Source organism: Ischnura elegans, chromosome 11 (assembly GCF_921293095.1).
Source record: "Ischnura elegans chromosome 11, ioIscEleg1.1, whole genome shotgun sequence".
Classification (NCBI taxonomy): domain Eukaryota; kingdom Metazoa; phylum Arthropoda; class Insecta; order Odonata; family Coenagrionidae; genus Ischnura; species Ischnura elegans.
The window spans coordinates 28824564-28838485 of record NC_060256.1 but is presented as its reverse complement, the minus strand read 5'-3'; the positions used below and the strand labels follow the sequence as shown (position 1 = coordinate 28838485).

The 13922-nt window shown below is 36.3% G+C and overlaps 1 protein-coding gene across 1 annotated transcript; it reads left to right on the top strand.

Moving 5' to 3' along the window:
* The first annotated feature begins 491 nt into the window (after window positions 1–491).
* LOC124168039 (glyoxylate/hydroxypyruvate reductase A-like) lies at window positions 492–12719 on the top strand. The gene is made up of 6 exons (XM_046546138.1): window positions 492–1119; window positions 1207–1367; window positions 3784–4009; window positions 8041–8137; window positions 10911–11196; window positions 12176–12719. Exons 1-6 carry the CDS (start codon window positions 957–959, stop codon window positions 12305–12307), a joined length of 1065 nt encoding a protein of 354 aa, XP_046402094.1. The 5' UTR covers window positions 492–956; the 3' UTR covers window positions 12308–12719.
* The last annotated feature ends 1203 nt before the right edge of the window (window positions 12720–13922 follow it).

Sequence of the window (13922 nt, the reverse complement as noted above, 5' to 3'; positions counted from 1 at the left end):
TGAGTTCTGAGTGCCCCAGTCGAATGGTGATTGTATTCTCCTTTACTCTTTTGTGTATGGGTATTATGCTTATTGATTTTTAGAGCCTTCTGTAAACATTCTCATTCTGAAATGCTTTCCTTTAACTATACTTTAATTCTGCATTAAATTTTAAGCTTTTAAGTGCCGAAAAATTGTCGTTGCTAAAAATTCATTGAGAGTTGTGTATTTTCATAGATAGTAAAATATTTCCGTTTGTCTCTTTGCATGAAAATATTCTTTCTCTAAGTATTGGCAAATTTATGAAAACGTCACTCTCAACCATGGTCATGTATGTATTGTGCACCACCTTGCCTTCAACTTCATCTTGCATTTATTTTGTTCCTTGACACTGTTATTACTATGCTGTCGGCCCGCAAACCCTGTTTAATCGCGCCCTTGTTGGGTCGAAGCGTTGAAGTAACGTTTCAAATTTCCCGCGATCATTAAAACGAAAGAAGCGTGCGGCGATTGCTGAAATAGCGAAAATAACCGGGAATGTGACTAATTGTGTGATAGATTGATTAGTTTTATTTGTCAGTGTCATAACATATCGGGAGATTCGCCTCTGATAACATCGTGATTTCTGTTTATCTCGAAAGATTGCATTATGTGCTACACCTTATTCGTTGCAAAAAATTACGTAACCTTGGACCGAGAATGATGCTGGCCCATTATCATTTTCATAACCTTCGTATCTTCGTATAGTTGTTTAGAATAGGAAATTACGTGCTTCTATCGAGAGATAGTGATGCTCTAAGTTCAAATTAGTAAATTTATGTGTAGTATTCTAACGATCCTACGTAGGTTTGAGAATCTTAGTATTCATGTATCTCGTCCTTTCTTAATGTTTTACAAGTCAGATGCCTGGAACACTATGTTAGGACATTGATTTATCTCATTGCCAGCCAGAAACTGATACCAAGTCTTGAGTATATATGGGATTTATGACTATTTCTGCGCGTTATCTCAGTCGGATGATGCACGGAATGGAGTCAACGCGGGGAACGCACCTCATTCCTGTGCTATCGCAATTTAAGGAGTTGAAGCAGTTCCTTATAAAATCGACGCCGGGAGTTGAATTTATTGAGATAAATCCAGGTGGATACCTTTGTGTTCATTTACCTCGCTGCGTCAAGTTGAGTGTGGGAAATTATTTTTAGTACCTGTGTCTAATTTTTTCCACAGATGAGAAAAAAGAGCATTTGGAATTACTCAAGGAGTCTGAAATTATTATTGCCGATGCCAGACTAATTTGCCCGTATTTGTACGACCTGGAGAAAGCGAAATGGATTCAAGGGACTTGGGCAGGTGTCGATATGTATCTAAATCACATAGATAAAACCAAGGTAAAATGAGAGAGAATTAGAACCTTTAAGAATGCATTGTGCACGATTCATGTCAGTATCGTCTTTTAAATGCTCTAATTACTAATAGGAGTGTGGGGCCTAAGGATATTTGTATGAATGGAATCTAAAGGGAAATGTGGAAGGAAATTTAGTCAGGATTTGGAACTCTCTCTTGTTATTGCTGATTATCTCGGAAATACTGTACAGTTAACACTGCCCCAGGAAAATATGTTTCACGGCAAAGAAATATTTGTCTTATAACTTCTCTATGCAGATACATCATGCTTACTTTTATAAGTATATAATGATACATTGTAATTTTAACATTAGCCCAGTCAGTTTACCACCAAATGATTGTCAGTTGTCATTGTATTATCAATATTAGGGTTTTTCGTACTTTGATGAAGACAGTCCTTTGAACTTAAGTTATGCATATGAAATTTATAAAGTTGTTTCATTTCAGTATGAGGCAATTTCTCAAAGTCACGCCCCAAACTATTGATTTCAATACCCTGCATGAGAATGTTTTTAAGGTTGAAGAATGTTTGTCTATGCTTTACCATTGGTGCATATCAGGGGTGCCGACTTTCAAAAAATATTGGGGGGCCCAAAACGGGGATCTTGCCCTAGGAAATTTTATAAGTAGTGAGTTTTTAGTTTTTTAAGCATTTTAGAAGAGTCATATGATCAGCATTAGAACCCTGATAATTCGAATCCTGATATCTAGACACTCCGGGGAAAATCAACAAGCCTGGCACATTTTTTCGTCACACTCATAACCAATTTTTAAGGGGGCTCGGGCCCCCTCAGGCCCCATGGAGTCGGCGCCACTGGTTCAGATAATATACAGCCATACCCTCTTTGCTCGTGGTTGAGCTCAAAGCCAGCAAGTGTATCCATTGGGTTACAGGATACCTTGGGGAGCACTGACAACAATTTTTCCAAAAACTAGGTAATGATCCCAATGAAAACGAAATGGAATCCTTTGAAAGATTCGACATTGAATGGCAAAAGTTTGCATGAAATAGAAAGTAGCCAACAGTACATGTACTTGGTTGAATTTTTCCTAAAAGTTTGTGTTAATCATACTTGCTAATTGATTATGTAATAAAAGTTATTGAAAATCAATTTTTACAACCCTACTTATAGAAATGTTAGGCATGTATCTTAGTTCATCATGACAGCCATTACAGAGCCACCCTTTAAACAGCCACTTATTTGGAGAACCAGCAGTAGCCATCTTAGAGCAATTGTAGTGTTTGTTGATCACTTAATAAGTGTCTAGTGAGTCTTTTATCCTCTCTACAATTCATATTTTTGTAAGCATTCATTGGGAAAGTTCTTGCATGAATACATATACATATATGATTTCACTATAGGTTCCTCTTATTTTGAATCAGTACAGTGGGTATCTCACTATAATCTTGGGATTAGAGGCAAGTAAGCTAGACCTTTTCCAATCTAGCAATCTTTCCTGGAGCATGAGTAAGTTTGCTACTTACTTTCTGAATATAGATGTCAAAATGATTCATTTTGCTTTATTGTCCTCATTGGTCGACATAGCATTGGCCAAAAAAACTTTTTGGGTGGAGGGGGAAAGATTTTATTTGAAGGGAGGTTAAATTTTGGGTGGTTTATTTGGAGGTATGTAGTACCTTTCAGCCGTGTATCCCTTATGGGCATTGTGAAGAGTTTGAACACCTTATTTCCACCAACTGCAGTTCAATAGCCTTGGCTTTTATACTCAGCGGTCCATGCGACCTTGTCTGGTATAGTCCTCAAATTTTCACAGAGGAGAATGATTCCTTGGGTGCTTACCTGGCTGAATCACTTGACTGGAAATTAGGAGATCCGAATTGGAATCCCGGTCAAGGCGAACGCTTTTTTTGCTTTGGATTTTTTGCACAATAGGTTTCTGTTCTGGAACTGGCAGATACTAATGAAAAAGCTGGTATTGTATCCCACCACCTCATTGATTTCCCCATTGCCTCTATGGAAACAAATTTCTATATTATCTCATTTCTGATCAGAAACTTATTTTTGAAAGGGGTATAGAGTCAGCATTTTAACTAATGGCAGACACGCTCAAATTTCACGTAATTTCTCAAACTGGGTACCCTGAAACTTAAAAAAAAAATGATTGCAAAGCTCTGTAGATTTATATTTTTTAATCACTCACAAAGGTCTCTAAATGTGCTAAATTTGATCGGAATCATTAAGGTCGGTCTGTGGAAATGTTATTTTCTTGTATTGATCCGACATGGAACTACTGATATATAAAAATGAAATAAACGTTGATTGAAATGAAGAATCATTGTAAATAATTGCTTTTAATAATGTCAATGATTCTTGTATTCAAGATCTAATTACAAAAAAAAATCGAATGACACTATTGACACAATTTTTTTTGTTTCAGCCAAAGCTGAAATACACCATTACTCGATTTTCTGGCTCTGTGAGTTTTGGCTCCCAAATGGCAGAGTATCTAGTAACTCATATAGTGATGCGTGAGCGAAATTTTATCAAACAACATGAAAACCAATTGAATAAAGATTGGTCCAGAGGTGGAAATATTTGGACTTTCCGTCTTCTGGCAGATCTTAATATTGGAATTTTGGGATTTGGCATCATTGCTAAAGAAGGTAAGAATGGGAGGAATTACCTCTTTGGTTTTGTAATAATGGCATACCAGTGGCAAAGCTAAAGGAACCTTAGTATTCTTGCATAAAATAGGCATACTTGATGAGAACATGTGTAAAGTAAGAAGTATATATACATCTACATACTACCTTACAATCCACCTAAATAGGGAAGGTGTATGAGAACTCCAGCTTTCCCAAAATATTAGAAGCATGTTGGAGATATAAGTATTTTGACAATTACTTAGAAGTCAAGTCCTGTATTGTTTTGAGAAAAATGAATTATAATATATGTTGGGCAAAACATCTCTCTTACAATACACTCCCGATTATCCGGGTTAATGATGGGGAGAGACTGCACGATTGATCGGAAAACACGGACACCCCAAACTTTCACTTTAATGTCTTTTAATGTTCATAATTTACGTAAAACAAGCAACGTATTATTATTTATGCTGTTATTCTGTTATTTTAGAGTGCTTCCCGGACTTGTTGAGAGCTATCCTCGCCAGTTCACGATCTTTTTGGCGGTGATAATAACATAGTTGTAATCGTATTATTAATGCTCTTTGTAAGGCCTGGTTTAAAAAACCATACATTTGTGGCTGTGTGATCACAGATACGGAAAAATGTTACAAAAAAACGTCAGAAACTACACTGTCAGGCACTACGCGTCTTACACAAGTTGCCCAGGTTGCAACCGCTGAGGGACGTGTATCCGTGATCACGGAGCGCGGTCGCACGCTGCGAGGCTTGGAAAACAGGAACACAGTACTCCCGTGAATACAGCTAGCATGTGATTGCTTCTGTTTTACGAAGGGGATTCCTACAGAAATAATAAGCCCTGTGTATCCTAGCATTAATGCAGTAATTCCGATGATTTTGCGTCCAATTTTATTTTTTATAAAGATAGCGGAAAAAATTGAGCGAGAGTGAAAATCATGCACGGATATACCGCAGCTGCATAATCGGGAGCCTGCTGTATTTATAATTTTTATGAGATCTAGAAACATGTAGGTTATAAGATAATCTTCTCGATGTCACTCTGAAAGTTCTGTTCTTATTAGCTCAATCACGTATATGAATACCATTAAAAATAATAATGGAATTACTTGGGTGATCCATATGTCTTCCTTTATTTTTTTGCATCCCAAGCACACTCCATATTTGACACTGCTAATAGGTAAAGAAAACTAAGTGGGAATGGCAATTGACAAAAATATGGTATTTAAGACTGAAATCATATTCAGTATTCTCAGTCTCTTGGATTTCCCTTAAGCTTTGCCATTGGCTGTTACAGTTGTAAGATGTAGGTTGTAAAAAAATAAATTTATGAAATTATACATATTTGATGAGGGAAAGCACTAATTTGTATGCTTCTCTCTTAGTTGCAATGAAGAAAATATGTATCAGAGAAGTGCCTATTCTTTCTTTGATCTGTCTCATCTGCTGGGTAAGGATTTTGTTCTATGTATCTGTCATTCAACACTCTTTGCCTTTTCCCCTTAAGTATGGTCATAGCCTCAGAGTTTTAGCCATTGCTTATCGGTATTGCTTAAAATTATTTGATCTCCTCATTACTGTTGTAGTTAGAGTGTAAGGGGGCCACATCCTTAAGATGCAGGTATTAAGATTACAATGAATTTGTGGAAAAACGTCTTTAGCATGTTGATGTAAAGTCGAGATGTCACAGCTGCAGCGAAGCTCCCTACATCTTCGAAATACCCCCCCACCACAAAAGAGTGCACTTCATTTGGTAACTTAGAGTGAAGGGTTTTGTGAAGTTGAGAAAAATTTATGACTTATCATTAATGCTTTCTTCATTTTGTATGTGCAAAAGTGCACTGCAAAGCCTAAAGAACTATATAGAGGAGGCTCTGGTCTGTCCGGTAGAGGCTTGATTTATGTCGCCACAGAAGGCATATTTCCATCAGTTTTCGAAAAGCTAACAGTCCAGTGAAGAGCAAAGATTGTTCCATTTATTCTCAATATTTTTAGTATAGTGATTACTCTTGCAAGGAATAGCAGTAACATGTTTTGAATTTATAGATCATATCATCACCAATGTAAATTATGGTTAACAGCCCAGCGTGGCTTATTTCTTTGTAAAATTGGGAATTGTAAATTGTAAATTTCTCTGTACAATTGCTTTGCCATTGCCAGTGATTCCATAAAAATCTTGTTGTGTTACAACACATGTAATGGCCGACCACTGGAGAATCCTTTTTTTTTAATATTCGTGGACAGTACAATCCCTCTAGGCTTTTCTTTTTAAGAAAAAGCAACCTCTTCCTGGTTGTGAACCCATATTATGTTTGCATGTGAAGGAGGAACTTAGCGGTTGGTTGTGATCTCATCAGGGTACCAAACACTTAGTGCAGCTATAACATTGTTGGCAATGCGTCATCATGTCAACTCAGTGCTTAGCACCACTCCATTAAAACTACAATTCCATCAATATTTGTCAGGTTAGCAACTTCATACCATAAATTGCCCAGCTACAGGACTGCCAGCAACAAATTCAAAATTTGCCATTTCTCTTTACCACTCTGTACGTGAGGGCATACCTATATATATAAAAGATAGTCGAAAATTGTGTTAGTTACAACACTTATAGGTGCAGCTAATACTAGTGGGTCTGTAGGGTATAGAAAACTTGCTAAGGTAAGCGAGAGGTGTGGGGTCCCTCCCCCAGACATTTTTTTGAGATAAATGGTCCAAAATAGTGGGTTTTGCGGCTGTGTGAATAGTTAAATATGTTTTGTTTGTTACTCATCCATCCTCCTAATATTGGTAACAAAAGTTTTTATAAAAAAATTCTCTGAGCTCTTGGGGGGGTTTTATAAAGCAGAAAACCCCCCCCGCTGCATCACTGCTTCGTTTCACTATTTTTATTTAGATTCATTTGCTTTATCTTGCTCCTGATAACAAGACAAAAACTGTTGTTTATCAGAAGGTGCTTGACGCAAGACATTAAACCCGAATGTATAGGGCACACTGTGGTGCGTTTACGCATGCAGCACGTTTACGCAGTACATTTTTTCCAAACAGAGATACTATAACTGGCGCGCCGAAGGTCATTTGATACGAATGCTGCTTCATAGGGGCTTTTCTTACACGATTTTGAGCATCAGTCAAGCGTCGGTCTAGCGTTGTGTTAACCTGCCCCGTGAACGGGCCAAGTGTACGCAACAGACTTGGACCTAAAAACATTTTTTTACGGTTAATAACACAAATAGCCAACAATGAATGCGTATACCTAATTTTTATTTCATTAACTGCTTTATAAAACCACAATGCCCAATATTTCTTATGCTGAAACGTAAGAAAATTCATTGAAAAAAATGCGTGTAAACGTGCTCCGATCCACCCTATGTATATTCAATAAAGAAAATGTCTTTCTGACAAGCAATTATGATACTCATTTACGTAGTTTTATTGTACTTGTGTCCTTTTTTTATTACAATATATTAAACATGATTAAAAATGATACAGCTACTCTTGATTTATAAATGGTGTAACTAAAATGTAAGTTCATCGATTGTTAGGTGGTACGAAGTTTGCCGGGTCAGCTAGTTGTTTTATATTATAAGACTTTTAATTCACTCAATATAGATATTATATTGAAGTGTTATTTCTTGAAAGAACTATTGGAATGTAAACAGAACATAATCAATTATCTACAGATTCTAAAAATGTATTCAGGTATCCTAAAAGGCATTTAAAGAAGTTGACAAATAATTTTTAAGCATTCAATCTGTTAATGATTGCATTAACAAATTGAATTTTCCTTAGTAGTAATTTTCTTATTTACTTGTTCAAACTTGCTAACTATATTCAATATTTTGCATGAAAGAAATGATTGTAGATGGGACTTATTAAGTGATTATGGGTGATATTTCTTTTTCTCATTATATTGCTCAAGTGTTTAGGGTCTAAATTCCTAAAATTATTCATTATGAATTCTTAGCATACATATATAGCCGGAAATATTGCAGGAGATCATAATGTAGAAAATTGATTTTTCATTTTAGTTGCCCAAATCCTGAAAGCGTTTCATGCTAAAGTATGGGTGTTTGTGAGAACATTACCTACTGAAGATTCCAAGGTACCATTCGTGGATGAATACAGGTATGTAATATTCTTCTAAACGTTTGAAAGTTTTCTTAGATTAGTGAGGATGGAGGAATATTGTATGCAGTAGAAATGCCGATGGATAGTTAAATATCCAGCCAATGAGTATCTTCTTATGCAGTTTTCGGCTACATAAGTTTTATTGGTTAAGAAAAATTGTAATGCCTAATACCATTATCTCTATTGATTCATGGTCGTTTTGAAAACTTATTTGTTACCATATACTCTGAATCAAATATAGGAAATCAAAATTTCAATGAATGACTTTAAAAATATTCCACCTTGAGGAATATGTACTGTTTTTGGTAATCAGCCATCAGTTTTGCTATAGGCATCAAGTGAGAGAAATCAGGAAGAAAACTGCTACGTTCAGTTAGTTAATTTTCATTCTTATTACACTGTGGAGTCAAAAGGAATTAAATTTGCAAAATAAAATTTGAAAACACCTCTGAGAAAGCTTTATTTGATTATGGTTGTTCTTTCGCTCATTCAGTTATCTTGTTTGTGATATGCGAGGGTAGAGGTCATCCTGTACAAATTAGTAGCTACTGGCACACGCATTTAGTGTTGGTGGGCTTGTTCCTTTCCCTGGGTCACCTCCCAAAATGATGATATTTATTAAGGGTGTCAAAAGCTTTCGATCAAAAGTTCGAAAAAAAGGAGTTGTTATAAGTATATGCTGCGCTACATGATATCAATACATATATCTCTACGTATGATCTCACTAACTAGAATATTATAAATTTGAAAAAAATAAATATTAATATTTTTTTTAGACTTGCAATTCTTTGTGGCAAAAATTCTCACAGAACGTATTACTTTAAACTTGGATGCCTAATCTTTATTATTCATGGGCTGAAATTCTTATTAAGTCATAGCTAGTTGACTGGAATACAATCATAATTTAAATGAAAGTGCTTAATTTTTCTCTGGTTGACTCTATGTTGGAAAATGAAGAATTTGCCAAAGAATTCTCCTAATTATTTAAAATTGCTTTTATTTAATTTATTCTAGGAATCTGTTTTAATACTCTTAATCACAAATTTTTCTTAATTACATATTTCTCCCAAAATATCATAATATGTACTTCATTTATTTTTAGTATTAATCTATGAGCATTATTTACACTAATTTTAATTCTAAGAATTATAATATGGTAGAATATTTTTTTATCTTCTGTATTAGGTGTAATTTTTCGTGTGGCGACTTTGGAAATATTATCTGTCATATGAACACCATCCCTCGAATCAACTTTAACCCTTTCGAGACGGTGGAGTTCTCGCCTTAGCATGACTGCTGTACTGAGCCCCGAGAGACTCTTCCGTTCCGTCCGTACGGAGCATTTTTGAAGGACATTCATTAAGAAGGGTTTTGCTGATAATCACGCACTCTCAATACCAACCTTTTTCGACCCTTCCTAGTGGGGACTCCGCATTATCTCGGACTCCGTGGGTAGTTTGGCTCCTTCCTTTGGGGGTTTATAACCCTACCAGAAGAATTGGTTCATGGTCAACGATGCTTTGTTTATATGAATTAGCTATATGGATAATTGTTGCTTGAACGCAAATTGCAGACTTCGAATTGAATTCCTTGTTTCATTCCGAGAATTGTCAAATTTTGGACAAAGCTCTACCTTCAATATTAATGCATTTAATGCTGCAACAATTTCTATGTTGATGTTTATACTGAAATCAAGATATAAGTTTATCATATATTTATCATAGAATTTTGTATAAAATTGTAAATGCTGCTCAAAAGACAAAGAATTAAATTCTTGGTTTATATTTTTTGAGAAAGGAACAAATATATATTTCGAAAACTGACTCAATGAGCAATTGTATGACCGCTGTCCCTTACCACAAAGAGGGGTAATATAAGACGAGGGGTCTGGGTACCTGCTCCCAGATTTCGAGGGTTCGGCCGAAATCCCACTTTGTTGGGTTCCAAAACTAAGACTCTGCGAACTCGTGACCGTCACAAATGGGTAGCAAGGAAACGTATATTTTTGGCATTCAATCGCTTGTGTGGAAAAATTTGCGATGAAAATTTGGGGCTTTCGTCTCCCGGGTCAAGAAACATCCGGCAGCATATTTTCGTCATTCGTAGGGAAAGGTTTAAACATCTTAACCACTCAGCATTATCCGACCCTCTGGTAGTAAGTTTCAGTATCGATTGTTGTGGATTTCTCGCGTAGTAATGTATGGAATATGGAAAGATCATGGCAAATGGTATCTTTATGCTGACACCATCATTTTGTTGTGGCCAAAAACATTTGTTGTGTTTGATGTTGATAATATCCACTGTGTCGTGATTGATGTAAATCACTGGGTCCACTATGTCCACTTATATCAATCACAATTGACTGACCCATAGCAAATTGAGGCTTTGGTTCAAGATCTCAATCAGGTAGGATTCTCCTTCCAATTTGGGGCTTTGAACACCATTGGTCACAAATGATGTTACTCATGACGGACTATCTACTTACGCCGTGAATTGATTGTGATCGATATTGGATGTGACCAGCCATTCTCTGATTGTTGCTTACATGAATTTAATTGCAACCAATTTTCCCCCTCTGATCCATGGTCAATTGTTTGTGATTGACTTGCACTAGTGAATCATCTTTGCAATTAACGTGCACTGATCGAAACCACTTAAATGAAAGACTTGGCTTATTACTATTTGAACATGACCGTTTGGAATTTTAGGTGGCTTCTCTTTCCTTGGTCTTGTCTCTAACCCTATGGTTTGCTTTAAATTCTATTTCTAGAACCTTGAATGAGCTTCCTGAACTGCTCGCATCGTGTGACTACATCTGCAACATCCTGCCTTCAACAGAAGGAACCATAGGGCTCCTGGGTAATGGGCGACTGGCTCACTGTTCGACGGAAGCTGGTGGCAAGGGAGCAGTCTTTGTGAATATTGGAAGGGGCAGCATAATACCTGAGAATGAACTAGTGGAAGCACTGGAGAAAAACTGGATATCTGGAGCAATCCTTGATGTGTTTGAAAAGGAGCCATTACCAGCTGAAAGCCGTTTGTGGTCAATGCCACAAGTAAGTTTGTATTATGGTCTTTCATGTAGGTCTAGATGTAACCTAAAATTAAATGAGATTTAAACTAATGAGTATTAACATCAATTGGAATATTTTTCTGGTTGTTGAAACTTGTAAGAACAGTGGAAGTCAAGAGGATGAAATGTAGCTGTTGGAATTTCAACCTGTTGTCAGTACAGGGAAATTTCTAAAATGTCTCATGGTTGAATTTCATGTATTTGTTTGTTCGTATAATAAGTCCTCATGTACTTATGAACTTCCAGGGTTACAAACATAAAAAGGGTGCCCAAAATTTCAAATTTGGCACCTTTAAGGTTGGGCGTTGTAACCTGGTGTGGCGTAGAGAAACTTACTTTTTGGGTGCAGTCTGAACGAAGTATCAATGAAACCGTTGTGTAGTCAGGAACTGCACTGTTTCGCACGTTTTTCCTTCAGGTGGGCATCAAGTTTTTCTGCCTCCAGCCACATTGCCAGCAAGACCAGTTCATTACCATAGTGAGCTAATGCACACTTGTAATGCAGTTTTGCATTCTGGAGGATAACTACAATTTGCGATGCTTTGCTTAGGTTCTTCAATTACAAACAAATTCAACTTTCGAACAAGGTCTCGGAACGCATCTTATTCGTATGTCGAGAACTTAATGTAATTAGCTGATTATTTATGATGATTTATTCTTTCTGTTTGTCAGTGGAAGCAGTTTATTTCACTTCACAAAAATTGAAGTTCTTCATTGATGTATGTATTTCATCCTCCACTCTGTTACAGAATGAATTCCTCAGACCTCTGCAATGATTCCGTATACAATATTTGCCTATACTATGTGGTACCCAAATGTGCATTGTTATTTCTTCTAGTTTACTCCTTTGTCTATGATTTTAGTCTGAAACTGAATTTAATGTAGCAGTATTAATGATGCTAATTATAAGTGATTACATGTCGAAACGTGGAGGTAAAAATTGTTGCTTTTCTTCATTGCAGGTGACTATAACCCCTCATGTATCAGGCGTTACCAGAGCAAAGGATGTTGCTGAATTATTCTCAAAAAACTTTGCTTTGTATCAATCTGGCCAACCTCTTCAGTATGTATTTGACGTAGAAAAAGGCTACTGACCTGGAAGTGTTTGCTCTATCGTAAGGATTTTTTGCATTTTGAAAATTTTAGGTAATGCAGTAAAATGATATAGATAAAATGAATTAGAATCTTGCTTAGTCTATATCTAGTGAATAAAATCGCAAGATATCTCAATGTGACCACCTAAATCAGGTCAGTGCTTTGAAGCACTATGTGGATATTACGATGATTATTGTCCTGTCCACCTGGTGGATTAAATTTAAAAGTATTCGAAACTCATTGTATGTACCTGGAAAATCTTCTTTCTAACAGTTAAGCCACCAAATATTCTTCTTTAGAAGAGGGAAAACTCATAGTTTTGTGGAATTTACTACCCTGTGATATTTGTTATCAATTTCATTAAAGATCATTGTTTTACCAAGGTGCTAAAATAAAGTTAATTATTTTATTTTTGTGTGTATTTTAATGGTTGTGATGAAGGCTGCCTTCCATGAGTGTTCTCATTATATCTTGTATTATATATGTCCCAAGATGTAATGGTTGCTTTTTTTTAAGAAGAAAGTTTTTTCTCACTGTTCTAAGGAATTTTACCAGTAGCAGCTCGTCAGGTGAAGTGATTGAATTGCCATTTCATCAATGTTTTGAGAGAATCAACGAGAACATAAAATTTCTTTTGATCAGAATATTCAGTTATGTACATTAATCCTTTTGTGCCGGACGTCGGGTGGAGCCGACGGGCATTTTCATATGCAGAAAATCTGATGTCATGTATAGCTGTCGCAGATATTTCAATGCAAACGACTGGATGTCGGCTCTGGCTGACACAAGGGAAGGAAAGTGACAGCTTAGGTAGCAATGTCTAATGCATTCAGGCCCGGCCTGACACCCAGCTTAGCGAGTCCTTAGGGCCACTCCTCGGCAATTAAGCCCGACCCTCCCACTCATTTATGATCATTCTCACTGCAGGAATCCATTGCAAAGTGGTTATTCAATTAATAGACTGTGGTCAATAGTGGTTATATTATGACTTTTCTTACTGTTATTTGTTCATATAATAGAAAAACAAACTTCACACACAGCTTTAATCTTTATAGCTTGATCGTAAACTGTTATATATACGGTGAGCAATGGAGGTTAACACACCACTGACAATTTTTACATTACTGTCAGACATTTATCGATAGTGTAACAGCACTGTTTACAATTTAATCACAATGGAATACTGATAATTACAACTGTTGGCGGATATTTTTTAACCTTGTCAAACTTTGTGCATTACAACCGCTGGCACTGTGATTAACAGCAGTAGTTTAATGGGAGTTGTCACATTGAAAATAACAATGTTTTGGCTCAAAGATGTTCATAGAAATCTCTTAGCAGCGAACAAAAGTTGTATTCACTGGTATTCACGTAATAATACAAGCACAGGCAGTCCTAAATGACAAATTTTCCGGTGCCTATGAAGAAATGGATTAAGTTATAGTATTTAAAAGCATAGCAGATGTCAGAAAACATCAAAATTGTTCTAATTACATAAATAAATGTGATGCTGTCGATAGCATCAACTTACAACTCAATATCCACCTTCAAAGGCTGTGACTCAGACTGCTACAATGATGAAATATGATTTTATGCTTTCCCGGCGAATAATGT

Bases quoted from the DNA above. Each gene is read 5' to 3' on its own strand.
- LOC124168039 (XM_046546138.1), top strand. From the start codon at position 957: ATGGGATTTATGACTATTTCTGCGCGTTATCTCAGTCGGATGATGCAC. The intron at 1,368-3,783 runs GTAAAATGAGAG...TTTTTGTTTCAG, and splicing joins ATCACATAGATAAAACCAAG to CCAAAGCTGAAATACACCAT. The intron at 8,138-10,910 runs GTATGTAATATT...TTCTATTTCTAG, and splicing joins CCATTCGTGGATGAATACAG to AACCTTGAATGAGCTTCCTG.